Source organism: Euleptes europaea, chromosome 13, assembly GCF_029931775.1.
Source record: "Euleptes europaea isolate rEulEur1 chromosome 13, rEulEur1.hap1, whole genome shotgun sequence".
NCBI classification, from domain to species: Eukaryota; Metazoa; Chordata; class Lepidosauria; order Squamata; family Sphaerodactylidae; genus Euleptes; species Euleptes europaea.
Genome location: NC_079324.1, coordinates 11,928,289 through 11,955,263, shown reverse-complemented (window position 1 = coordinate 11,955,263; position 26,975 = coordinate 11,928,289). Strand labels below are relative to the sequence as shown.

At 43.5% G+C, this 26,975-nt stretch overlaps 1 protein-coding gene across 4 annotated transcripts in view; it reads right to left on the bottom strand.

Annotated features, from left to right (window-relative positions):
* Positions 1 to 26,975, bottom strand: part of LOC130486577 (phosphatidylinositol-binding clathrin assembly protein-like) — an 85,198-nt gene that overhangs the window by 32,424 nt on the left and 25,799 nt on the right. For all 4 annotated transcript variants that reach the window (XM_056859878.1, XM_056859879.1, XM_056859880.1 and 1 more), the window contains exons 2-8: positions 20,178 to 20,320; positions 15,188 to 15,263; positions 11,033 to 11,135; positions 9,594 to 9,687; positions 9,351 to 9,462; positions 8,084 to 8,190; positions 7,497 to 7,538 (exon numbers count right to left, since the gene is read on the bottom strand). In XM_056859878.1, the coding sequence (XP_056715856.1) occupies positions 7,497 to 7,538; positions 8,084 to 8,190; positions 9,351 to 9,462; positions 9,594 to 9,687; positions 11,033 to 11,135; positions 15,188 to 15,263; positions 20,178 to 20,320 (677 nt within the window). The remainder of the gene's footprint in view (positions 1 to 7,496; positions 7,539 to 8,083; positions 8,191 to 9,350; positions 9,463 to 9,593; positions 9,688 to 11,032; positions 11,136 to 15,187; positions 15,264 to 20,177; positions 20,321 to 26,975) is intronic.

Genomic DNA, 26,975 nt, shown 5'->3' with positions numbered 1-26,975 from the left:
ATGATGACCTCGGAGAGACTCGGAGAATTCTAGCAGGGCTAGTCTGACCGCCCTTAGTTCCAGAATGTTGATGTGTAGTTTTGTCTCGTGTGGTGACCAACGCCCCTGGGCTATGCATCTGTTGAATGTGGCTCCCCATCTCTCTAGACTGGCATCTGTGAACACCTGTAATGGTTCGTCGTGAATGTAATGACTGGACCTTTGCAGATTTGTCTTGCGTGTCCACCAAACCAGACCCTGTTTTGTTTTGTGGGTAAGGGGAACCAGTTTGTCCCTTTTCCTGGTTATATCTTTCTGAAAGGGCCTTAATAACCATTGAAGAGGTCTTGAATGGAAACGTGCCCATGGTACCACTGCTATGCACGAGATCATCAGTCCCAGAAGTTTCGCCAACCGCATTAGGCAAGCTGACTTTGATTTGATAAGAGCTGAGGTCAAGGTGGTAATCTTGGAAATTCGCTCTGATGGGAGCGATAAGGTGTTTGTCTGAGAGTCTATTCTGACCCCCAAGTGGATCAGAGATTGGGATGGTGTGATGGAACTCTTTTTTAAATTGATCAAGTACCCATGCTGTTGGAGAGATTGCATTACTATAGATGTATGTTGGAGAGACAGGGTTCTGGATTGGGAACAGATCAGGATGTCGTCCAGATACGGATGTATCTGGATTCCATCCTGCCTGATGGCCGCTACAATGGTGACGAGGATTTTCGTAAAGACCCTCGGAGCGGAAGCCAAACCGAAAGGCAGGGCTCTGAATTGAAAATGGGATTGTCCGATTGCAAACCTCAGAAAGCGTCTGTGGTGCGGATGGATAGGCACATGCAGATATGCTTCTGTTAAGTCTACTGCAGTCATAAATGTGTTTGGACGTAGGGATTCCACAATAGAACGGAGCGTTTCCATCCTGAAGTGTTTGCGAATGATCTTTTTGTTTACATATTTGAGGTCCAAAATAGCTCTCCAGTCCCCATTTTTCTTCGGGACGGTGAAAAATATAGAGTAGACTCCCTGATGTCTCTCTTGCATGGGTACTTGCTCGATGGCCTTGATATGTTGAAGATGGTGAATGGCCCTGAGTGTTCTGTCTCTTTTCTCCCTTTTGATGGAGATCGGGGAGTAAATGAATCGGTCTCGTGGTTTGCTTGAGAATTCCAGAAGATAACCATCGGTTATTATCCTGGAAACCCAGTTGTCGGGATTGGAGGTCAACCAGACCTGTTTGAAAAACTGAAGCCTCCCCCCTATGCCCATGGGTTGGGCGTCACTGGGTGTTAGTTTTGGGGAACTTGTCTCCTTTGTCAACCCTGTTGGATTGAGGTCTTTGAAACCGGCCGCCTCTGCGGAATGAACGGAAGTTCGTGGTCCATGATCCTCTTTTATACTCCGCCCTGCCCCTATTAGAGGGGCGAAAGGAACGAAAGGGCTGGTAACTAGCAGACCTCTGTTCTTTACGTAACTGTCGGGGCATGACGTGTTTTTTATCTTTTGTCTCTATTAGGATTTTTTCTAATTTTTCTCCAAATAGCTTTATCCCTTGAATAGGATAAGCCATAAGGGTGGTTTTAGCCCTGAAGTCAGCTGGCCACGCTCTTAACCATAGGGCCCGTCTGACAGCGGTGATTGAAGCCATGGAACGGGCGGAGAAGGAAATAGAGTCTAAAGAGGCATCCGCCATTAGACTGACTGCGCTTAGGACCCTTCCTAGGCCGCCAATAACCCTGATGTTATCATCAGGAACCAATTGGATCAATTTCTTGACCCAAAGAAAGGAGGCTCTCGCAAAAATAGACATGGTTGCATTAGCCTGAATAGACAAGGCAGCAGCCTCATGGGCTTTCCTGGTTAGGGAGTCAGACTTTCTGTCAAGTTGGTCCCTCAGTGTACCCATACCATCTTCTGGCACCAGGCCCAGATTCTGCAGATCGGCTACTGGTGCGTCCACAAGAGGTACCTTAAGTAAAGACATGGCATGTGGTGCCAAGGAATACAGCTTCTTAATTGCCGGAGGCACCTGTTTAGTGGCTGAAGGATTATCCCATTCCTCCCTGACCGTTCTGGAGAATAGGTCTGGAAAAGGTACCAAATTGTGGGGTGCTTTCTTACGAGGAAAACATTCCTTAACCCCTTGTTTTAGTTTAGGCCCCTTTTCCTCAGGAGAGGGGTCCTCTTCATTTAATTCTAAGACTAAAATTGCCTTGGCCAGCAAGGATTGGTAGTCATCCCCACTGAAAAGCCTATTAGTCTGTTCATCTGAGTGTGAGGACTCCTCATCGGAATCAAATTCACCCTCCTCTAATTCTGGATCTGACTCAGTGGACAAGGTAGATTCCAATTGTGTAGGTTGGGTTTCTGGGCCCCTAGATTTTAATGCAGCCTTGGTGGGCCACTGCTTTGTAGCAGGGGGCTGAGGCTGAACCTGGGCAGGGTTCATCTGACTTGGGCCTGGAAGTCCCCCTGTAATGTCTGTATAGGCCTGAGCAGAGGGATTGGGAGGAGAACCCATGGGAGGGGGAAGAGGGGGGGAACAGTCCATGGAAAGGGGAGGGGAATCCTGCATTGGTAAGCTTGAAAGGCTTGCCATTGTCTTTGTAAAGCATAATTAATCATATCGTCAGCTTCTTGCTGAGTAAAATGGCGAATTCCCGCCTCTTCAAGAGAGGGGGGGGTACGTTACCAACTCCAGCCCTGGAGGGATCATCCACTGGAACAGGGGAGACAGCCACTGGAGGAGTCGCGGGTGCTCTCACTGGCGCAGATATAGGGGAAGAATGAGGCTTCTTTCCCCCTTTCACCTTGTGGCCGACCAGTTTTGAAGAGCCGACGGGCTTGGGGCCGCGTTTCTTCCTCCCGGGTCCGTATCGGGCTGGCGCGGATTTTCGCGCCTTTTTTGGCGCTGCCTGCATCGGCTCGGACGCCGCGCTTTCCAGCGCGTCCTCCGCTTCTTTCCCTAAGGGCTCGCTATTGCGGCCGTTGGGAGAATCGGGAGGAGCTTTGCCAGGTTGTACCAGACCTAGCTGGTAATCCTCCACGGACAACAAATCGTCCTCCCGGGGTTTAATGGCGTCGGCCATCTTGGATCGCTCCCCCGATCCCCTCCATTTACAAAAAACAAACCCCCACCGAGAGGTAGAAAACACACACGGGGAAGGTTGGGAGGGTAGAGAGTAAGGAGGATTGGAAAGATAGGAAATAAAGTTTTTAGACAGGAAGGAAGAGAAACAAATACTAAACTATGCTGACTAAGCACAGAGCTACGTCAGAGACCTACTTTCCCCATACGAAGGCAGGAGGAACTGGGCTGCTCCAGGCTATTTTCCCGCCAGGAAGACAGGAAGTTTGAATTTGGTCCTGCCTTCCCCGGATGAATCAAGGAAAATAACCCATTGCTCAAGACGCCTGGAGCCTCAGAGGAGAATGGCTGACCCAAGGCTACCCAGCAAGCTTTATGGCAGGGTGGGGGTTCGAACCGGGGTTTACCAGACCCTTGTCCAACACTCTAACCCACTATACTGCACTGTTTTACTCCAGAGCATATTCACTGATGTGTGAAGTCACCTGATTCCCTGACAATGGCATTCATATTTTTTTTACTACCATATAGGTGCTATCATCACTATTCTCATAGCTGTTTTTCAGTGAAATCCCTAAACATGTAGACTCAGAAGTAAATCCCGTTGAGTTCAATGGGACTTTCTCCCTAATAAGTGTGTTTAAGGCTGCAGCCTTATTGCTGTGCTAATATCAGCTGTACTTTTGCTGCTGCTGCTCCTTCAACCTTTCTTGTTTTTGGCTTTGCTATATTGTAGATTTTTTTACTGTATTTGTAAGCCAAACTGAGTATGATTTACAGTTGACATGTGGGATAAACACCTTATAAATAAAAGCAATACGGGAAGTAAGAGAGAAAGGAAAACAAAGGTTTTGGACAAAACATTTCTATTGCCAGCGCACCAGGAGTAACTGAAGTGTTCTTCTTCTGAAAAAGGGCCAACTGATACATGACAAGACTTTTGTGATCAGATATCCTACAGCTTTTAAAGTTGTGAACAGCAGTTGCACTGGGGGGGGGGGTGATCAGATTGGGACTGCAGCACTGGGGAGTGTTAACCCTTTCCCCTGCACAGCTTTTAAATCCCCTCCCTTCAACAAGCTGCTATTTCTTCTGCGGGGAAACTCAAAGGTACCTAACAGTTTGCCCCACCCGGGGCCAGTGTTTATTCATTTAAATCCATACTTTCCCCTGGAAGGCCAAGGAGCTTACGATAAATGTGCCAGTGGCATCAAAGCTTACATTAAAAAACAGCCTTAAAAATATCTGTTATATCAGTTTAGACAGACAACCAGAATAGATGCAATAAAACACTCACCTTACACATCTGGTGGGGAGGGGAAATAATTTAAATTAGGATAGTGTGGAAGGAAGGGAAAGGGTTAAACGACCCCACCTCCCGGCTCTGCTGCCCCAGTGCAACTGCCCCCTCCCCCTCACCTACTACGAAAATTTCACATTTTGAAAAAGTAGAAGTGATAACAAGATCTCCTGCCCTTGTGTCTAGCTCGGCCCCAAGCAGAACAAAGTTGAGTTAGGATATTTCAGCCCGCCCCTCACATCAAACTCACCCTGCCTCCCAGGGTTTCTGCCCAGGTAAAATGAGACCGTGTTCCCCGTGTTCCCTAGCTGATCTGACAAAAAAAAATTGTTTACCGATACACTCCCTGAGCTAATCCCTTCAAAGAACTCACCATAACTAGTTATGTTAAGGAACAGCAACAATGGAAAAAATTAGCTGAACTTGGCAAAATATAGCAATTAAAAAAAAGAAATAAAGTGATGGTTTCAGCTAAGACCTTATAGAAAATAATGTACCCTTAATTGTACATTAGCGATCCAGTACCTGTACTAGTGATGAAAAAGTAAAGGAGAAAAGCTTTGCAAGGCATACTATACAGTTGGCAAAACAAATAGCCAGGAAAGGTGAAGGATGCACCCTAGACATTAATGTACCATACAGAAGGGAATTTGTCTCAGACTCCAGTTATGCCTCCCAAGTAAGATGGAAAGCACTCATGAAAGGAAAAATTAAGTGACAACACAGGTTACAGGAAAGACGTTTTTACATCAGGAACTTAAAGGAGGATATGTTTTTGGTGAGCTATTCAGGTGTTTGCTTATCACATAAAAGCTCTACCTTGCAAAACCTGTTCCAGTGGCATTTACTAGACAGTCTAATAATAAAGATCCTTTCCTATTTCAATCTTTTCCCAATTGAATTCAAAACAAATGAGCAACCCCACAGTAATTCAGTCACTCTTGGTGTATGAGGTTAAACAAATGCATAAATCTTATAGCACATGGTGTGCGTCTTGTGATCGCCATGTTTACTCACTTAAAAAAAAAGTGTCCAGACAAAAGAAATTCAAAGCAAATCACAGGGTTCTCAGGCACCAAATCCCAGTCTGTAGCATAGACAAGAAGCCCGAACAGCTGACACGGCAATCCGTGTTACCCACACTGAAGGCCACAGTAGTTAACTGGACTGGTTGGAAGGGATGGTTTCAGGCAAAGAACAAAAGGAGCCACACAGCTGCAGAGGCTGGGAGCAAGAGTGATATGATAGGTCTGACAGGATGACATGCATGGAGCAAGGCCTGGACGCAAGTAAGCCAAGCATACAAGGGGCAGGAAGGGAGAAAGAAAGGGGTGCAGCAGCTGGGTGTGGCACTGACACGTTGGCAGGGTAACAAAAACCATCAGCGTCCAGCAGGATGTCTTATCATCTGGAAAATGCCAACTATCAAACTGTTCTGAGCTGGCACATAAAAGATTTTTCATTCTGTCTGAAGGGCAGTCTTTGATGTATCAACCTTTACAGCCCTTCATAGCTGCGACTTCGGGGTTTTCCACACAAAGATGATTTCCTGTGGTTTGCCTGCTGCAGCTGCTGATTCAGCGCAGCAGCAAACAGGCTTCCATGTTGTGGGTTTTTCCACATTTCCCCTGCCCGAGCCCTCCCATACCCATCATTCCCCCATCACAGCGGATGGATTTTTTTTAATTGGGTATTGCTAGAGCACTATAGTAATATAACATTATCAAGATTTATTGAAACAATATACTAACTCCCACTTTTCCTCTAAAAAAGTCTCTAGAGCTATAAGGGGAAGTGCAAGATGTATATTCCCCCTTTATAATTCTGAAATGAAAAGAGCTAGTTTGTTTTTTTAAATGCTGGAACTAGTTCATTGATTCACTAGATCATTGTAATGCTATAGTGATCTTGACAATACACATTTTTAAAAAAAGCTCTCTGGGGAACTGGCAACTGGAGGGGACAGGGGAAATGGCACCCATGTGTGCAGAATTGGGAAAGTTCCACAATTTCCCATCTACACAGCAACCAGCTTTGCTGCAATTTTTTCCCCCTAAAATGATCAGAGTAAAGCAGATTTTAGGGGGAAATGCTGGGGGAAACTTGGGAGGGGCACAAAAGCATCATGATGTTGTGGGGCAGCAGGGGGGGAACCCTCTTCCCAAGAGCATCCAAGCTGGAGAAAGCAACCTGTGTGCAAGATGCCTGAGGCTAGGCTCGGATGTAACAGCAAACCATGGTTTGCCATTTGGTGAAGGAGTCTGGGTTCATATGAAGGAGTCTGGGTTCATATCTTCCTGTTCTCTTGTGCATGGCTAGGCTTGCTAATCAGAGATTTCTGAGTTTCCATACACAGTTTGCTTCTAGGATTCAAACCACAGTTCATGCCATTGAGAATTCTGGATTTGGTCACAAACTATGGTTTGCAGCAAACCTAGAACTCTCATCAGTGGTTTGTCAGGTGCAAGAGAGAGCCTGAAGATCCACTGGGCTCTTTCATGGGAATACTCACTTCTAAACCAAGCCTTTAATTTTTCCATTCTGAGCCTAGAGTATCAGCACAAGAAACATATAACAAACCAAACCATTTTCATAACCAATGATTCACACTTACTCCAGCATCCAAAGAATTATTTTAGACGCACCAAGAGGGATTTATGACTCTGAACAGCAGCCCACCCACCCCTGCTCTTGTCATGAAACAAACTATGAAATTGGGGGGGGGGTGATGTCTGAGAAAACAGACCCTGCTGGACATATGGAAGCGGTGCAGCAAATCTTTGTATCTTGCCCAATTAAACTGGGGGAAATGCTGACTATTTCAGCAAAGCAACAGTTATCCCAATTCTTAGCAAGCTATCCCATGCATTTCAGAGGTTTCTTTTAAAAATAAAACCTCAAAGCTTCAGTAAGAATATTCTCTAAAACCAGACAAAAAATAAGTGAAGAGGATACTGAATATAAGCACTACAATGCAAACAACACAATTCACAGGAAAAATGACGTGTATTTCCATATATAACATATATGGAAGGAAATGAAATCTCATGATGTATATAATGGAACACTAACTGTTAAAATCACAAAGGACTTGGGTTAAATTAATATGAAATGTACACTGACCTGAGTAAGATCTGGAATGTCACCCTGATCAATTCCAACTTGCTGGGTTCACAAAAAAGGGAAAAAAATGTACATTACTACATGCAGTGACAATGAAAAGAAAGAACTGTGGATCTGAATGTCTACATAGAAGCTAAGGTACCAAGGAGGACATGGAGAGCTTTCTGAACTGGTACAATTCTAAATGCCATTTGTAGCACCATAAGCAGAATTTCACATGCAGATCTTGCAAGGTCTGTCGTAAGAAGAGTTGATCTCTCTTAGTTACTAGAAATAGCCACAAATAGAGGACTTTGGTACAATTTTGATAAATTATTTTCAATAAATACTTTTTAAATGTTTACAAATCTTGGTCAGGACCTACATAGTTGCCTACATTTGTTAATAAAAGTTAATAGTCAAAACTAGGCTTTCAAAATACCCCCTTTTAAATATGCCTTTTTTACCTGATATTTACAGTCAACAACAATTATATATTACCATATTTATATGAAATTATGAAGTGAGAATTGTAATTATATGCATTTATTACTGTACCAGTACAGAGAGCTAAATGAAATTCTATTGATGCTACCAGATTTATTTACCTCTGCCACTTTGAGGAATTCTGACAATTTGGTCATTCTGGCTAAGAATTTTTTGTAAATATCCAGACCTTCTTTGCACTGGTTCTTCTTCATATCAAAATACTTTTCTGAAGCATGAAATTCAAAGGGGAAAAAAGCATTCGTAAGATAATATTAAAAATGGGACTATTGGAAAGACAGACTACTTTTACATTTAAAAGACAGTTTCATAAGTGTGTATCAGTATATAAAACACCCAATATATTTTCCTGCTACTTAAGATAATTAAGGAATGCCTGATGCTTTTCAGCATGAATTTTCTGCATTTTGTTTTTAAAACTTAATTGGGCTGTTGGAATTACTTTCAGACCACAAATGTGTTTGGGCTAGATGCCACTGTTTTCCAAACTTTAAAAAATGCTTAATTACTACTCCATACTAACATTTTCTATGCAAATGACAATGTGGTGCCTTATTCAAAGCAATCCCCATGCAATGATTACAGACCGGGCTGAGAGAGCTGATTCAGAAATCAGCCCTCCGCATGCATAATTTGGTGTCGGAACCTGCACAGCAACCACAAGAACCAGTGCAGATTGAGTGGCGAACTGCTACATGCCACCCATCGTCCTCTATTAACAGCAATCTGCCGCTGGACGTGAATGCATATCCACATGGGCACCAACAGTGGTGGTGGTTTCCATAGATCGAGATCAACACTCCAACGCAGACTAATGTCCCAGTACCTTATAGATGCCTTGATTATAGTTAACAGCACAGAAATATCAACCGTAAGTTAGGGCATTCCCCCCACCCAGGTAAACATGCATATCAGACAACACTCGTAATATAAATATTCACTGACACAAATTCTGAGCACAGCTCCATGACCAACATAAATGCCCTTTAGGTCAAGGTACCACTTCATACACACAGCCAAAAGCTTCATTAGAATCACTGGCCAAACTGTACTGCCATTTTTTAAACTACTGCAGCCACGATTGGAGACAGCTCTGGCTTCAAGTGAAATGAGCCCTCCGTAGACACTAGTTTAGCTGCTGACATGTTACAGAATATTCATGAACACTCCAAGTGGCATATTTGTGGGGAGGAGGGTGGAGAGAGTAGTGGTGTATATGAGTATTATGAATACTTGAATGGGCGAGTGCATGAGAGAGTGAAGGGAGAATGGAAGCAGCAGGTATTTACTCACAAAAACAGATCTGCATATTCACAGGAGTCTCCACTTGTAAATGTTTAAAGAATTTCTATTTAGCGTTCCACATACCTAACAGGTTAATAATCCCCTCATTATAGGCAGCAAACAGCCTAATGGAATCCTTAAAGAGGAGCATGAAGGCAGCATTTATTACACCATTTGTTAGTTCATTTGGGTTTGCCTGTGTAGAAAGCAGAGAGATTAAAAAATAAATAAATAAAAGCACCAGGGAATGAAATTGCAGCACATTTTTTCCCATTCCAAAAAAACCAAAACTGGATTAGATCAATAAAAGACACTTCCAGGGCTTACATCAAAATCCAGAAGTGCATCAAGTTGATTCTGAATAATTGGAAGGGTTTTCAGAAGTTTTTCAGTATTCATTGTTCTCATTACGCCATCAATCCTTTAAAGAATGCATTGGAAAGATTAATCAGAAGGATACAAACAGAGGGCACCAAGCCAAGCTACAGACTACCATGCAAAGGCTACGCAGTCAGCCACACTGAAGTCAGTGGGACTTTCTTTTGAATTAACGTGTTGTGGAATTGAGCTGCATGAAAACCAGTATTTTTCAAATTGCTCATCAAGTTTGATATGTTTGTCTCAACAAATATTTGAATCCCTGACAAGATCATTCAAAAGGAGTCTCAAACTGGCTTACAATCGCCTTCCCTTCCTCTCCCCACAAGAGACACCTTGTGAGGTAGGTGGGGCTGAGAGAGTTCAGAGAGAACTGTGACTAGCCCATGCTCCTGAGGGGCTCCCTGTGTGGGAGGGGGAGGGACGTTTTAAATTAATCACAAAGAAAAACAAATCAAAAGTGGCCTGATGAAGACGGAACATGTTCCTGGAAGCATGAAATGCTGCACACGGTCAGTTTTAAGTGGTGGTGATTGGAATGAGGGAGGGGTGAGAGAAAACTGGCCTGAGAGCTTAGGAAATCCTGGAAAGGGATATACCGTATATACCCATGTATAAGCTGAGGTGCCTAATTTCTCCCCAAAAACGGGGAAAAATTAGGCACCCGGGTATAAGCCGAGGGTCGGCTTATAAACCCCCCCCCCCGCGCGCAGGCTTACCGTTCCTTCTGGGCTCCTGTCGGCGGGGCCGGCGTAGCGGCCTCCCTGCAGCCGCAGGGGGCCTCTGGAGGCCGCTCCCGGCCTGGAAAAGGCGGCGGGGGCGGCTGGGCGGCCTCCCCGCGGCCGCAGGGCACCTCTAAAGGCCGCTCCCGGCCTGGAAAAGGCGGCGGGGGCAGCTGGGCGGCCTCCCCGCGGCCGCAGGGCGCCTCTAAAGGCCGCTCCCGGCCTGGAAAAGGCGGCGGGGGCGGCTGGGTGGCCTCCCCGTGGCCGCAGGGCGCCTCTAAAGGCCGCTCCCGGCCTGGAAAAGGTGGCGGGGGCGGCTGGGCGGCCTCCCCGCGGCCGCAGGGCGCCTCTAAAGGCCGCTCCCGGCCTGGAAAAGGCGGCGGGGGCAGCTGGGCTCCTCGCGGCCACAGGGCGCCTCTAAAGGCCGCTCCCGGCCAGGAAAAGACGGCGGAGGTAAGTCCCCCCCTCCCTTCTTCCTTCCTTCCTCTACCGTATTGACCCGCGTATAAGCCGAGTTCGGCTTTTTCAGCCCTTTTTTTGGGCTGAAAAACTCGGCTTATACGCGAGTATATACGGTACCCAAATAGCTTAACCTTCCCACCTTCTATGCAGGCCCCAACTTGAAGGAACAGAACAGCAAGAAAATACCACCAAGGAAATCCTCACCCTCTTTTCATTTTGGTGAAGTCAACTGCTACAAGTCTGTAAGAAAGTGCTTTTTCATTCAAGTATCTGCTGTATCGTCTGATGAAGGTAGACATATCATAGCCTGGAAATAAAACACTCTTCCAGTTAAAGAGTTCAGACATTTTTCTACCATGACTGTCAAATTTTATTCAGTGTGAATCACACACTTTATTACTTGCAGAGTGCCACTTTCTCACTTTTACCATAATTACACAAATGTGGAGTTTCCAGTACAACTATCATTCTTTTAGGAATTGGCAACTAGGTGAGATTTCTTTGAATGGTGATACTATCTCCGATTAATATGGATAGAATTTGTAAAACTCTTGCAGCTTATGCTTTGTAATTAAACTGATATGATTTACTTTCGCCTGGTTTTTAAGCCAATATAGCAAGATTACTAATAAACTGATCATTTAACAACTAACACTATCATGGGCCATTATACTAGGAAGATAAATTTTCATCGTTTCTCTCTCAGACACTCACACACACCACTTATAGATGTCGTTTTAAACTGGTTACTTATTTCAACCATAGTGTATGTATTTAAAAATAACCAGACTTAAAAATAGGATCCTAATACAAACCAACACATTGAAGTCTACACACCATAACAGTGCAATTCTATGTAGAGTCACTATAGCCTAAGTCACTGAGATCACTGGGTTTAGACTGGATTAACTCTGCAAAGGATCGAACTGTTACTCTTAATAGAAGTAAACAAATTGGTTCAGTTCAGACATCGCAGCTAACCATGGCTTGCTCTAACCCAAGCACAGAACCCAAACCATGGTTCAAGTTTCCCAAAAATATATGAACAAGGAAACCACAGTTTACAGCTACTTGTTTACCTCCATTTTTGGTCCTCTCATCATTGAGCTCTGTATGTTCACTATCATCTCCGTGGTGCGGCTTGATCTTTAAGCAGAGTACTGACTATATTCATGGTTTGTCAATTCAGACATTAGCCTGACCATAATTAAAGCAAACCATGGTCTCTGATTCTAGTTTTCTGGTCAACAACAAACTGCTGTTTGTCAAGTCAGTGAATACATCAAGCACATAGTTTCCTTAACCATCATTTGGAACAATATCCAGATTGAGCTGACCCATTGGCTGGATTCATACATTACAACAAACAATGGTGTAGTGTTTTCCTATGTAAATATTTTGTGAGATTTAAGTGGATAGGTGGCTGAAGTGTGTTATGACTGCATTGGAGCTGTACCTGAGGGGGCAGAGTTGACTGGTTAGGAGAGAGGGTTGGGGTGTGAGAGTGAAGAAGAGAGTTGAGGTGGTGAAGAGATTGAGTAAGATGCTGTGGAGTTTGAGAGAAATCTGTATTCTTGATGAAGTTGTTAGCCTAAGTGGCAAGTGAGGAAAATAAGCCTCTGTGGCTAGGTCTATTTAAGGAATTTTAGAGAAAGAAGTACCGTATATACTCGTGTATAAGCCGAGTTTTTCAGCACATTTTTAATGCTGAAAAAGCCCCCCTCAGCTTATACTCGAATGAGGGTCCAACTTACCTGCTCTCAGGTGCAGTGCAAGTGTTCTCCGCTCTCTTCCGCTCATCTGCGGGCGCCTGCAGCTTCTGTAGGTGGTCCAATGACTGCTGATATCTTCCGCGCATGCGCCGCGCGCCCGCCTCACAGGTGGGGGGGAAAGCGAGGGGGCGCAGGAGGGTCCCTCGGGGGGAGGGCGGACTGGCGAGCCCCCCCTCAGTGACGGCGGCTGGGAGGGGGGGGCTTCGGCGGTTATGAGGCGGGAAAGCAGCGTGGGGGAGGGGCGCCTCCGACCCCCTCCTCCTCCTCAGAGAATTCCAGCGGCCGCTGCCGCTGAGGGCAAAAAAAGACGGAGCAACGAGGATGGAAGAGGAGAAGGGGGAGGGAAGAATGGAGGCGCCCGACACCGAGGGGGAGCGTTCGAATGGCGAAGGATGAGGGGGTGTGGCTGGGGCGGGGGAACGCATGTTAGGGCTGCTGCATTTCCCACCCTAGGCTTATACTCGAGTCAATAAGTTTTCCCAGGTTTTGGGGTAAAATTACATGCCCCGGCTTATATTCGGGTCGGCTTATACTCTAGTATATACGGTATACCTATTTGAAACCATTATGCTTATGAATGATACTAAAACCATTATGTTGTTATACTTCTATATAAGTTCTGTTTATGTTTAAGTGAAAACAACTGTTTTATTTAGAGTAAAGGATCAATCTCCTTTTACCTCAGAGCCAGGCATCCCCACGCACTGACTGTTCTGTCATTCTACCAAATATAACTAAGTCATCCTGTTGTTTGGATCCAACTAAGATTTCTAAGGTGAGAGCCTTTGGTGACAGTGAAAATAAGTAGGAAATGCTAAGGAAGACAAGGAGGCAGCATAACATACATCCTCTCAGAACACCACGGAGAGGTGCCATTACAAGGTGTTACATACAAGGGGTCTCAGAAAGATGTAAAATGTTACAAATGGTTTGATCAAATATCAATCAGCTGTGAAGTCCGAATGCAGATAGTCCAATGAAACCAGAGCTTGTTGGATAGTGTCAAACTGGGTATTCAAACAGGGGTATATAGTTAGATCGTTATTCATAATTTGAACTGGTAGTGCTTTGTTGCATCATGGACACTGTCTGAACTCATAAACCATAGTCTGTTGAGCAGTGTTGCCTTTCGCAGCCACCTAGTCACAGCAAAGCAGTACAAGGTAGATGTCTTTTGTGGTGGGAAGTATAGAAGAGGCAATAAGCAGAAGAACCAGGGTTTACACACAAACCTAGGTTTACTTATACCCCGCCCATCAGACTAACCAGAATTTGTTGTAAAAACCACAGTTTATTGTGATACCTGAGTGTAGCAATGGAGTTCAAGACTGCTTTTCAACGTTGAAGAACCATGGGAAGAAGTCTGACTTCTGAGGTTATAAGTGACACAATTATGACATACACATATTTATTACTGTGGGCTCCCTATATATGTTTCCTTGGACGGACATTCCATTTGTTAAATAAGATTTACCAAAGTAAGTGTGAACAGGACTGCAGATTCAGTCTTTTTTTTTTTTTTTTTTTGGCCGTCAAGTCACATATGACTTAGGGCAACCCCTGGTGGGGTTTTCAAGGCAGGAATTCAGAGGTGGTTTGCCATTGCCTGCCTCTGTGTCACGACCCTGGTATTCATAAGAACATAACATAAGAAAGGCCCTGCTGGATCAGACCAAGGCCCATCAAGTCCAGCAGTCTGTTCACACAGTGGCCAACCAGGTGCCTCTAGGAAGCCACTAACAAGACGAATGTAGCAGCACTGTCCTGCCTGTATTCCACCACACCCAAAATAATAGGCATGCTCCTCTGATACTAGAGAGAATGCAGCATGACCAGTATCCATTCTAACTAATAACCATTAATACCCCTCTCCTCCATGAATATGTCCACTCCCCTCTTAAAGCCCTCCAAGCTGGCAACCATCACCACAACCTGGGGCAGGGAGTTCCACAATTTAACTATGCGTTAAACCTCCTTGGAGGTCTCCCATCCAAATACTTGCAAGGTCAACCCTGCTTAGCTTCTGGGATCAGACAAGATCAGGCTAGCCTGGGCTATCCAGGTAAGGGCAGATTCAGTCTTTAAATAAGCGATATTGCTTTGCATCCTCATAGGATTTCAAAGAGAGCCAAATAAGAGTATCTCTCATCTCCAAATACAATTTCTACAGTGCCAGTGGGCTGTTATGCTTCTACACAGCATAAAGGTTCTATTTAGATGGAAGCTAATGTGTTTTAATTGCAACTACTTCACATCATTGTGAATTAAATCAACCTGTTGTGTTTTTTTATAAGCAGCAATACACTTTACAGTACTCATTCACATTCCTGAAAGAAGCCTAAAGAGTGCATTCCATGTCATTCTTTCTTTGGAGCAAATTATATTGAACAAATACAATTCATTTCCAAATAAATATTTCAAATCACACACATGAAACTACAGGATAGGCAAATTAAGGAGTAATATGATAGAGAACAGCTCAACAGACCAACTTAATATAGTTGAATTCCCAGCATTTCTTTAGTCTATCCAATTATAATACATACTGCAAATTTCCTCTCCAAAGAAGAAAAAAAAAGATCCTTACCCTGCATTGCACTTTTATCCAGATAGTTGTTTAGATTAAACAGTGTATTTCGAGATGCTAAGTATTGGATAAAGCGCTGTTGGTGAAAGAGTTAATATTCCAATTATTTTCTTTCCATACATTTAATCAAACAGAGAAGCTGATTTCTAAGCTGTTTTAATGGTCACACCTAAACTACTCAAGTTATACTCAATACTAAAGAAAGCAGATGAGATACAGTAAAAAACTACAGACTGTGTAATTGATATGCAGGAAAGGAAACGAGCTGTGACACACCTCAAAATGTAACAGCATCTGCAAACAGTACATCTTACAAACTCTTGGGTGCTGAAAACAGCAGAACTGACTGTACCACTATACAGAATTTAGTTCATGTGGCTGCTATCCCATAAAGGGTGTAGAAAAGATACACACATATATACACACACACAGCTAATCTCAGACACAAAATAAAATCTAAGCCTATATTGGATAAAGACAAAAAAAAGATACTGCTGTTAAGTTTACAGTTCCGATTACAGGTTCATACATGCTTTCCCCATTTATATCACCTCCAACAATCATATCTGCCACCAAGAAACAGGCCTATGGGACTATTCACCCAGTCTTTGGGATTCTACCAGCAGTAAAGTCAGGATATTGTCGAAGGCTTTCACGGTCAGAGTTCATTGGTTCTTGTAGGTTATCCGGGCTGTGTAACCGTGGTCTTGGAATTTTCTTTCCTGACGTTTCGCCAGCAACTGTGGCAGGCATCTTCAGAGTAGTAACACTGAAGGACAGTGTCTCTCAGTGTCAAGGGTGTAGGAAGAGTAATATATAGTCAGAAAGGGGTTGGGTTTGAGCTGAGTATTGTCCTGCAAAAGTATTGTCCTGTAAGTATCAAGATAATGTGCTAATGAGGGTATGGTATGTTAATATGGAACCATTGTATCCTGAAGTGATCTGTTAATGTGTGTAATCCAAAACTAATCTGTATGGCTATTGTTGAATGTTGTCTTTGTCTGGAGGTTTTTCAGGGCAGGAAGCCAAGCCTTATTCATTCTTAAACTCTCCTCTTTTCTGTTAAAGTTGTGCTGATGTTTATGAATTTCAATGGCTTCTCTGTGCAATCTGACAAAATAGTTGGTAGAACATTGTTTGACAACAAGTTATTTCCTATGGGATCAAGAATTTTATGAACAGATTGATGGAGTAGCTATGGGAAGTCCACTCAGTCCAGTAATAGCAAACTTTTACATGGAATATTTTGAAAAGACAGCATTAGAATCAGCACCTTACAAACCTACAGTCTGGTTCAGGTTCGTAGATGATACATTTACCATTTGGAGCCATGGTGAAGAAAAATTAATGGACTTTCTAAACCATCTTAATAATATCCATCCAAACATTCAGTTTACCATGGAAAAGGAAATTGAGGGTAAACTCCCATTTCTTGATACCCTTGTCATCCGTAAATCAAACCTTCAGTTAGGTCACAAGGTCTACCGGAAACCAACTCACACAGATCGCTACTTACACAAAAACTCCAACCACCACCCCCGACAGAAAAGAGGAATAATCAAAACATTAATGGACCGTGCAAGACGGATCTGTGAACCACAGTTTCTCAAGGAAGAAACTAATCATCTAAATCACGCACTGCTAGCAAACGGCTACTCCAAGAATGAAATCAGAAGGGCCATTGAACCAAACAAAAATCAGAAAACTCAAGAAAAACAGTCTCCCATAGGAAAGGTTTTCTTGCCATTTATTAAAGGAATCACTGATAGGATGGAGAAACTTTTGAAAAAACATAACCTACAAACAGTGTTTAAACCCACCAAGAAAATACAACAAATGCTACGATCAGCAAAAGACAAAAGAGACCCCCTCACCTCTGCAGGAGTATATCGTATACCTTGCAGCTGTGGAGAAGTTTACATCGGGACCACAAAACGCAGCATACAAACAAGGATAAAAGAACATGAACGATACTGCAGACTTGGCCAACCTGAGAAATCAGCAGTGGCTGAACATGGACTGACACAAACAGGACACAGGGTCTTATTCCAAGACACTGAAAGACTGGACAATTCTACCAACTATTTTGTCAGATTGCACAGAGAAGCCATTGAAATTCATAAACATCAGCACAACTTTAACAGAAAAGAGGAGAGTTTAAGAATGAATAAGGCTTGGCTTCCTGCCCTGAAAAACCTCCAGACAAAGACAACATTCAACAATAGCCATACAGATTAGTTTTGGATTACACACATTAACAGATCACTTCAGGATACAATGGTTCCATATTAACATACCATACCCTCATTAGCACATTATCTTGATACTTACAGGACAATACTTTTGCAGGACAATACTCAGCTCAAACCCAACCCCTTTCTGACTATATATTACTCTTCCTACACCCTTGACACTGAGAGACACTGTCCTTCAGTGTTACTACTCTGAAGATGCCTGCCACAGTTGCTGGCGAAACGTCAGGAAAGAAAATTCCAAGACCACGGTTACACAGCCCGGATAACCTACAAGAACCAGTAAAGTCAGGACTTCATCCCCTGCTCGTCACAAAATAAGAAGAATGTTGCTGGATGAGACCAAAGGTCCTTCTCGTCCAGCACACCATTTCTTACAGTGGCCAACCAGATGTTTCCAGAAAGCCCCCTATTGGTGCCCAGCAACTGGGCTGGTGGCCTACTGCTTCTGAACCTGGAGGTTCCATTTAGTCAGCACGGTTAGCAGTTAAATCTTCCATAAATATGTCTAGTTCCCTTTAAAAGTAATCTAAGCTGGCAACCATCACCACATCTTAAAGGAAGCTGAAAGGGAAACACAAGAAAGTCAGATCCCTAGAGGATGCTTGGAAGCTATTTAAAACCACACTAATTGATGCCCAGATAGAACATATTCCACAGGTTAGGAAAGGCACTGCCCGGTCTAAAAGAACGCCTGCATGGTTCACAATGCAAGCCAACGAAACTATAAAAAGTAAAGAGGCTTCTCTTTAAAAGTGGAATGTCTGCCCCAGTGAATTGAACAGAAGGGACCACAGGCTCTGGCAAAAGAAATGTAAGTCAACAATTAGGCATGCAAAAAGAGAATTTGAGGAACAGGTTGCTAAAAGCATCAAGACAAACAATAAACATTTCTTTAAATATATCTAGAGCAGGAAGCCAGCCAGAGAAGCAGTTGGGCCTTTGGATGACCAAGGAACAAAGGGATTGCTGAAGGAAGATGGGGAGATGGCAGAGAAGCTCAATGATTTTTTTCCTTCTGTGTTCGCTGTAGAAAGTGTGGGGCATGTGCCCATGCCACTGCCACTATTTTCAGGAAGGCAATCTGAAGAACTGAATCAAATTGAGGTGATGAGAGATGAAGTTCTAGACCTACTGGGGGAATTAAAAAACGGTAAGTTTCCAAGTCCTTACAGAGAGGGAACTCATGTGAGATAGCTGATCTACTAATACATATATGTAACTTATCACTAAATTCAGCCATTGTACCAGAAGACTGAAGGGTAGCAAAAATTTTTAAAAAGAGATACAAAAGGGAACCAGGAAATTACAGGCCAGTTGACCTAACATCTGTCCCCGGCAAATTAGTAGAAACTGTGATCAAAGAAATAATTATTAGGTACATAGAATTACAAGACCTGCTGAGGGAAAATCAGCATGGCTTCTGCAAAGGGAAGTCCTGCTTCACCAACCTTTTGGCGTTCTTTGATAAAGTGAACAAGCATGTAGATAACCGTGACCAGGTAGATATTATATACTTGGACTTTCAAAAGGCTTTTGACAAGGTACCTCACCAAAGACTCTTGAGTAAACTTAGTAGTCTTGGGATAAGAGGACAGGTCCTCTTATGGATTAAAATTTGGTTAAATGACAGGAAGCAAAAGTGTAGGAATAAATAGACATTTCTCACAATGGAGGGAAGTAAGCAGTGGGATCCCACAAGCATCAGTATTGGGGCCAGTACTATTTAATTGGTTTATAAAATATCTGGAACTAGGGGTGAGTAGTGTAATGGTCAAGTTTGCAGATGACACAAAATTATTCAGGATGGTGAAAACCAACGATTTGTGAAAAGCTCCAGGAGGATCTCCACAAATTGGGTGAATGGACAAAAATGTGGCAAATGAATTTCAATATTGGTATATGTAAGGTAATACACATTGGGACAAAAAATCCAACTTCAGGTTTAGGCTAATGGGGTCTGAACTTGCTGAGACTGAGGAGATCTTGGGGTCATAGCAGACATGTCAATGAGAATGTCACCCCAGTATGCTGCAGCAATGAAAAAGGCAAACTCTTATGTTAGGGATCATTAGGAAAGGGACTGAAAATAAAACAGTCAATATTATACTGCCCCTGTATAGATCTATGGTGCACCCTCATTTGGAATACTGTGTACAGTTCTGGTCATAGTACCTAAAAAGGATATTGCAGTGCTGGAAAAATTACAAAAGAGGGCAACCAAGATAGTTAGGGGGCTGGAGCACCTTCCTTATGAGGAAAGGCTGAAGATTCTAGGACTTTGCAGTTTAGAAAAGAGACGACTAAGGGGGCTATGATAGAGGTTTATAAAATACACATGGGGTGGAGAGAGTTGACAAAGGGAACTTTTTCTCTCTCTCCCAAAATAGTTGATCTCAAGGGCATCCAACAAAGTAGTAGATTCAGGATGGACAAAAGGAAATACTTCTTTACACAGAGAGTGATTACAATGTGGCATTCACTGCCAGAGGATGTGGTGATGGCCACAGACACAGACAGCTTTAAACAGGGATTAGATAGAGTCATGGAGAAGAGGTGTGTCTGTGGCTACTAGCCATGGTGACTAAAGGGAACCTCCACGTTCAGAGGCAGTTAGCCTCTGAAGACCAGTGCCGGGAGGCAACATCAGGGGAAGGCCTTGGCCTCTATGTCTCATTCTTAAGACTCTCTTATGACCATTAAACACAATGTTCTATGACAAACGACTGCAGCCTTACCTCATTTCCATACATCATGAGGTGGTGCGTTGTAATTAGAGCTTTGAATACTACAACCCAGCTACTGTTCGCCGTCCTCTCAAAAAGGGTATCTGCCAACTGCGGAATATTCACATTCATCTCGTTTGTGCACTGAATTAGATCTAAAAAAATAAGCAGTCAGAGGGTTCAGTAAAGACAAATATGGAAAGTTTCATAGAAATAACAACTTGAGTATATAATTCAATAAGTACTTTGTAGGCATAGTAGAAGAATAGGAAATGTGCTTCTGAAACCTCTCATTAGAAGTGTATTTATTAGACTTTTATCTCACTTTTCTTCCAAGAGATGAGACTGACATACATCGCCTCTCCCCCACCCCATGTCTTAGCTTCACAACACAGGTTGTGACACAGGTTGTGCTATGAGACAGCAACTGGCCCAAGTGAACACCAGAGAACTCGGGTCTCTGCATCCCTAGTCTGAAACCCTGAACTAAACCACACTGGCTCTCTTAAGTGATTTTATTTGGTAGCATTCACAGATGTTGCTCATAATCGGCAACCCAAGTATGAACCAAGCTGTGGGCAGTTCTTCTGCCACTAGTGCCTGGCCTCATATGCTCAGTGCAGTCATCCGAGGCATGAGGTAGGGAGGCGCTTCTTGGCCTACTGCTCAGTCTCTTAGCCATTATGATACACCAGGTCTCATATAAGAACATAAGAACATAAGAAAAGCCTTGCTGGATCAGACCAAGGCCCATCAAGTCCAGCAGTCTGTGCACACAGTGGCCAACCAGGGGCCTCTAGGAAGCCACTAACAAGACGAGTGCAGCAGCACCGTCCTGCCTGTGTTCCACCGCACCCAAAATAATAGGCATGCTCCTCTGATACTAGAGAGAATAGGTATGCAGCATGACTAATATCCATTCTAACTAACAGCCATGAATACCCCTCTCCTCCATGAATATGTCCACTTCCCTCTTAAAGCCCTCCAAGCTGGCAGCCATCACCACATCCTTGGGCAGGGAGTTCCACAATTTAACTATGCGTTGTGTGAAAAAATACTTCCTTTTATCTGTTTTGAATCTCTCGCCCTCCAGCTTTAGCAGATGACCCCGTGTTCTAGTATTATGGGAGAGGGAGAAAAACTTCTCCCTGTCCAGTCTCTCCAAACCATGCATAATTTTATAGACCTCTATCATGGCTCCCCTCAGCCGCCTTCTTTCCAAGCTAAACAGCCCTAAGCGTCTTAACCGCTCCCCATAGGACAGTTGCTCTAGTCCCCTAATCATTTTGGTTGCTCTTTTCTGCACCTTCTCAAGCTCTGTAATATCCTTTTTTAGGTGTGGTGACCAGAACTGTACACAGTATTCCAAGTGTAGTCTCACCACAGATTTGTACAAGGGCAGTATGATATCAGCAGTTTTATTCTCTATTCCTCGTCTAATTATAGCCAGCATGGAATTTGCCTTTTTTACAGCAGCCACACACTGGGTTGACATCTTCATTGAGCTATCCACTACCACCCCAAGATCCCTTTCTTGGTCTGTTGCTGCCAGCACAGATCCCATCAGTGTATATGTGAAGTTGGGATTTTTTGTCCCAATATGCAACACTTTACACTTACTCACATTGAATCTCATTTGCCATTTTAATGCCCATTCTTCCAGTATGTAGAGATCATTCTGGAGCTCTTCACAGTCCAATTTTGTTTTAACCACCCTAAATAATTTGGTGTCATCTGCAAACTTGGCTACTTCACTGTTTAACCCCAACTCCAGGTCATTGATGAATAGGTTGAAAAGCATCGGTCCCAACACAGATCCCTGAGGCACCCCACTGCTGGTTTCCTACTCCTAATATACTTAAAGAATTTCTTATTGTTTGTTTTGATGTGTTTAGCAAAAGGCCCCTCTAAATCTTTTTTTGCATCTCTAATTATCTGCTTGCATTTCCTTTGTGCAAGTTTGTGTTTGCTTCTGTTCGCCTCATTTGGGAAAACCTTCCAGCCTCTGAAGGAAGACTTTTTTTCTCTAATTGCTTCCTTCACCTTACCTGTTAGCCATGCTGGTGACCTCTTGGACTTATTACTACCTTTCCTGACCTGAGGTAGACAAGCTAGCTGAGCCTCTAGTAATGTGGACTTGAGTAACCCCCAAGCCTTTTCAAGAGATTTAACCCTCCTAACTGTTCCTTTCAACTTCCTCTTTACCAGTTTTCTCATTGTAGAGAAATTTCCTCTTTTAAAGTCAAAGGTAATTGTGTGAGATTTCCCAGTCACTTTTCCACTTACATATACATTAAATTTGATGCCATTGTGATCACTATTGCCAACTGGCTCAACTACATCCACATCCCGCACTAAATCACTGGCAGCACCACAGAGTATTAAATCCAGGATCGCCTCCCTTCTGGTTGGGTCTATGACCAACTGTTCGAGGGCACAGTCATTTAGGATGTCTAAAATTTTTATCTCTTTGGCTTGACTGGAGCATACATTTATCCAATCAATATGAGGGAAGTTGAAGTCTCCTATTATTACTACTTCATTACCTTTACATGCTTCCCTAATTTCATTCTCCATCTCAAGATCACCCTGAGCCATTTGGTCAGGGGGCCGATAGAACGTCCCAGTACTAAATCTCCTTTGGGGCCTGGAATCGTCACGCATAAGGATTCTGTGGACGAGTCTGCCCTTTTTATGGTCTCTAGCTTATTAGACACTATGTCTTCCTTGATATACATAGCAACACCCCCTCCAATACACCCTTCCCTGTCATTTCTATACAGTTTGTAACCAGGGATGACTGTATCCCACTGGTTCTCTCCCCTCCACCAGGTTTCTGTAATGCTCACTATATCTATGTTTTCCCTTAAAACCATGCACTCTACCTCCCCCATTTTTGCTTGGAGGCTTCTAGCATTAGCATAGAAACACCTCCAAACTGTTTCTCTCTTTCGACTTGCCTGGCATGTGCCTTTGGGCATCTTTATGTGGCTATTCATCATTTTTCCCCATTCCCTTTCATGTCCAAGTAATTCTCATGTGGGCAATCTGAAGCAATTTTCCCTTTGTCCATGTGCACTGAGTTTGCCCAAACCGGATGCTTCTCCGCTCCTGTCGGCTTTCCCCCCAGGTTCAGTTTAAAAGCTGCTCTGCCACCTTTTTTATATTATGCGCCAGCAGTCTGGTTCCATCCTGGTTCAAGTGGAGCCCATCCCTTTTGTATAGGCCCAGCTTGTCCCAAAATGTTACCCAGTTCCTTACAAATCTAAAGCCCTCTTCCCTGCACCATCGTCTCATCCAAGCATTGAGACTCACCAACTGTGCCTGCCTAGCTGGTCCTGCACGTGGAACAGGTAGCATTTCTGAGAAAGCTACCTTGGAGGTCCTGGCTTTTAGCCTCCTGCCTAGCAACCTAAATTTGGATTCCAAGACCTCCGGACTACATTTCCCCACGTCGTTGGTGCCAACATGCATCACAATCACTGGCTCCTCCCCAGCACTACCTACCAGACTACCTATATGACGGGTAATGTCCGCAACCTTCGCACCAGGCAGGCAAGTCACCATGCGGTCCATGCACCCACCAGAAACCCAGCTATCTACATTCCTAAGGATTGAATCCCCCACTACAAGAAGCCCCCCTCTGCTCTGAGGTATATCCTCGGTACGAGAGGATATCTGTTCATCCACCAAGGAAGAAGTCCCTTCTAAAGTACCACATTCCCCTACCTCAGTGAGATGGCCTCCTTCGCCAAGGGCTCCATCATCCGTGACTGGCAGGTTGCCGTCACCTTGGGACTGGGATGTGACTGTTTCATCCCCGGAGTCCTTAGTCACCTCTCTCTCTGCCTGCCTCAGCTCCTCCAGTTGAGCTACCTTGGCCTCGAGGAAGTGAACTCGCTTCCTGAGAGCCAGGAGCTCCCTGCACCGAGTGCACACCCACGACTTCTGTCCAGCAGGCAGATCATCATACATGTGACACTCCATGCAGTACACTGGATAGCCCCCCGATCCCTGCTGGCTTTCTACCTTCATAACTGGTATTTTATTAATTAATTTATTATTATATTATTCTTTGGTGTTGTAACCCTGCCCTTTACTCTCTTGCACTCTTCCTATACCAAATAAGAACTGAGTGCCGAAGTTCCTTGCCCTGCAGCTATCTGCTGCTAATTCACATAGATATTCAAGTTGCTCGATACTCCAACCGGATGGAGTTACTCTGCTAAGATAAAAAGATTTTATACTCACCTACAGATCCCCAGTCACGATCCACAGGGAAAGAGCCTCTCCCAGCAAACCTCAATTAAATTCTCAGTTTAGTTAGGCTTCCCAGCGTTTTAAGAAAGGCAAAGTTTAAACTCACCCCTGCCTGTAGTCCCCAGCTCAGCTGAATCAAAATGAAGGAAGGTCTCCTTTGGCTTGGATCCACTGACTGCGTTCCGCACATGATGGACTGCCTCAGTCGCAGAAACACTTCCTCTGTTGCTAGCACTTCTGATCTCTCAAGGGATTACTGATCTTGTATGATTGGAAGTGCCGGAGACAAAGGAAGCATGTTCTACAGCAGAGGTTGTCCAGCCTGCATGGAACTCAGCCATAGGATCCAAACTTTTGTCTTCCTTCATCAATTTTACTTCAGAATTGATTGGATACAAGTAGCTGTAAGCCACAAACACTGTCTCAGTGCATGAATACAACTATTTTACAGAGTGCTGTAAGTAGGCTCTATAGCTATTCTCAGCCTACTACTTCTATGCAAAGTTACACTACCATATGCACAAGCCAAAGAACATCTTTAGATTTAGTTTCACTCTGTTCACATAATATTCCAACACAAAGCATAAAGCAACCCATCCATAAGTAAGAGACGCCTTCCACATGCATCTCTGGACTCAACCCCTACTTTGTCAGAAATACATTTTCTGTTATCTCACCATAACCAGTCTTCTCTGATTTGTAGCTGTTCAGCCCTTGACTTCTCAGGCATCCTTTTTTCCTAGCCTTGCATTTTGGTTCAAAATAGGTCATATAACCATAGCAAAAAAATTCCAATAATGATTGTTAAGCTTCCATTGATAATTATCAAAGGGATTATTAGACAAAAGAAAATTTAATAGTCCTCACTCTAGCTAGCCTCTATAGGAATTTCATGCCTGACAATGATTTTCGCCTGTATGAAGTAGAAGGCTCAGTTTGGAACAAGAAAAACTTGGATAAATATCATCAGTAGGTTGGCATAAGTCTGTGGGTGCCATTTTCCAAAATGGCCACCACTCATACTCCAGTGCAGGCATCTGTCTCAGGAACCATTGCACCTCCAATTATAAAATGTATGTCAAAGTCAATGGTAAATCTCCAAAGTTGTATCAAAGTTCAACCTTTGAAATTACACAGTGAAGTATCAAAATATATATGGAATATAGGTATTTCAAACTGATTACCTAGCATCTTCACAGGTGGTTTTTAGCTTTGTGGTACACTCTATGAAATCTCAAATATGTACTTCTAAAACAATTATCTGATAAGAAATTATGAGATGGAAAGCAAAAGGTACCTAAGGGGTACTCCGTAAATGCACCCCTTGTTAGATCCCCAGAGAGCAATCCTTTTTGTGCCTAAGGAATTACCATAATAGAGAGGCTTCTAAGGACATGCTAAAGGAAAGTATTAGCGAACAACCTATTTCTAGATCAACTGCACAGCCCTGGAGTGACAATTCCAGAGGTTTACAGCTGCATTTCTGCCCAGTACTCTACAGGAATAATCACAGGTATGAAACTGTCAAAAAAGATCAAGAAATTGACCCTGGTAAGTACACAATAGTGATTTCTCCCAACAAGCCTTTAGGAATCATTGGAAGTCATGCTTCAGCTCAACAATTACAAACTGTGCCTGTCATTGTATATCATTTCTTTCCTGAAAGTGTCCTCATACGCCTAACTGCATTAAGATAGTCCACATATTTATTAATGTCTACTGCCATTCAAAATGCATCTCATTTCATGCATTGTGTCACCAGCTAAGAGTAACAATCCAGAAAGACCTCACAGAGGTATAATATTCATTACTGGCTCCACCATACTGATGACAAAAACTCCTCTTTCCACCAAAGCATCAGTAGAACTCCCATTTCCTCAGAGCCACTGACTGTGAAATCAGAGGAATCTGGCCATCAAGCCCTTATGAACTTCTTACAATACCAACAGCAACATGGAAATCCCTACCTTCTGTGATGACGGAAGTGGAGACTGTTTCAGATGTGACAGAACTCTGAGGAAGTTATGCATAAATGCTGCAAGATGGGGTGAGGAGTGTATGAATGGATTCCAACGTACATTACCACCACACTTGCACATGAAATTAGTGCACAACAACCAGTCCACAAAGGTACAAGGATATCATCCAAGTTGAAGCCTGATTTCACAAACTCTTTAACATCCTTGCAAAGACAAAACAAAATAATCCTCTCCCTTGAACTCTGGTGGTAAAATGTCACTGCTATAGGCTTGACAAATGGTCTGATCCTTGAACATCGTGACCTACTGAACCTGCGCACAATATAACAGACGTATGTCGCACTTGGAAAAGGGTTTGAATAGTGCCATGATTACTCAGTGTTACAAAAACTGCTGAATGGTCTGAGTTGTCCAGTGCAGCCAAAGTAAATTCATCCTTGGAGCAGAGGCTTAGTAATTTGGGGGGGGGGTGTCACCCATCTGTAGCAGATTGCACTGTACATAATAGTTGGCCCCACATATTCAGGATATCAGTACAACCAAAATGAGTGCCTGTGTTATTCAATGATGC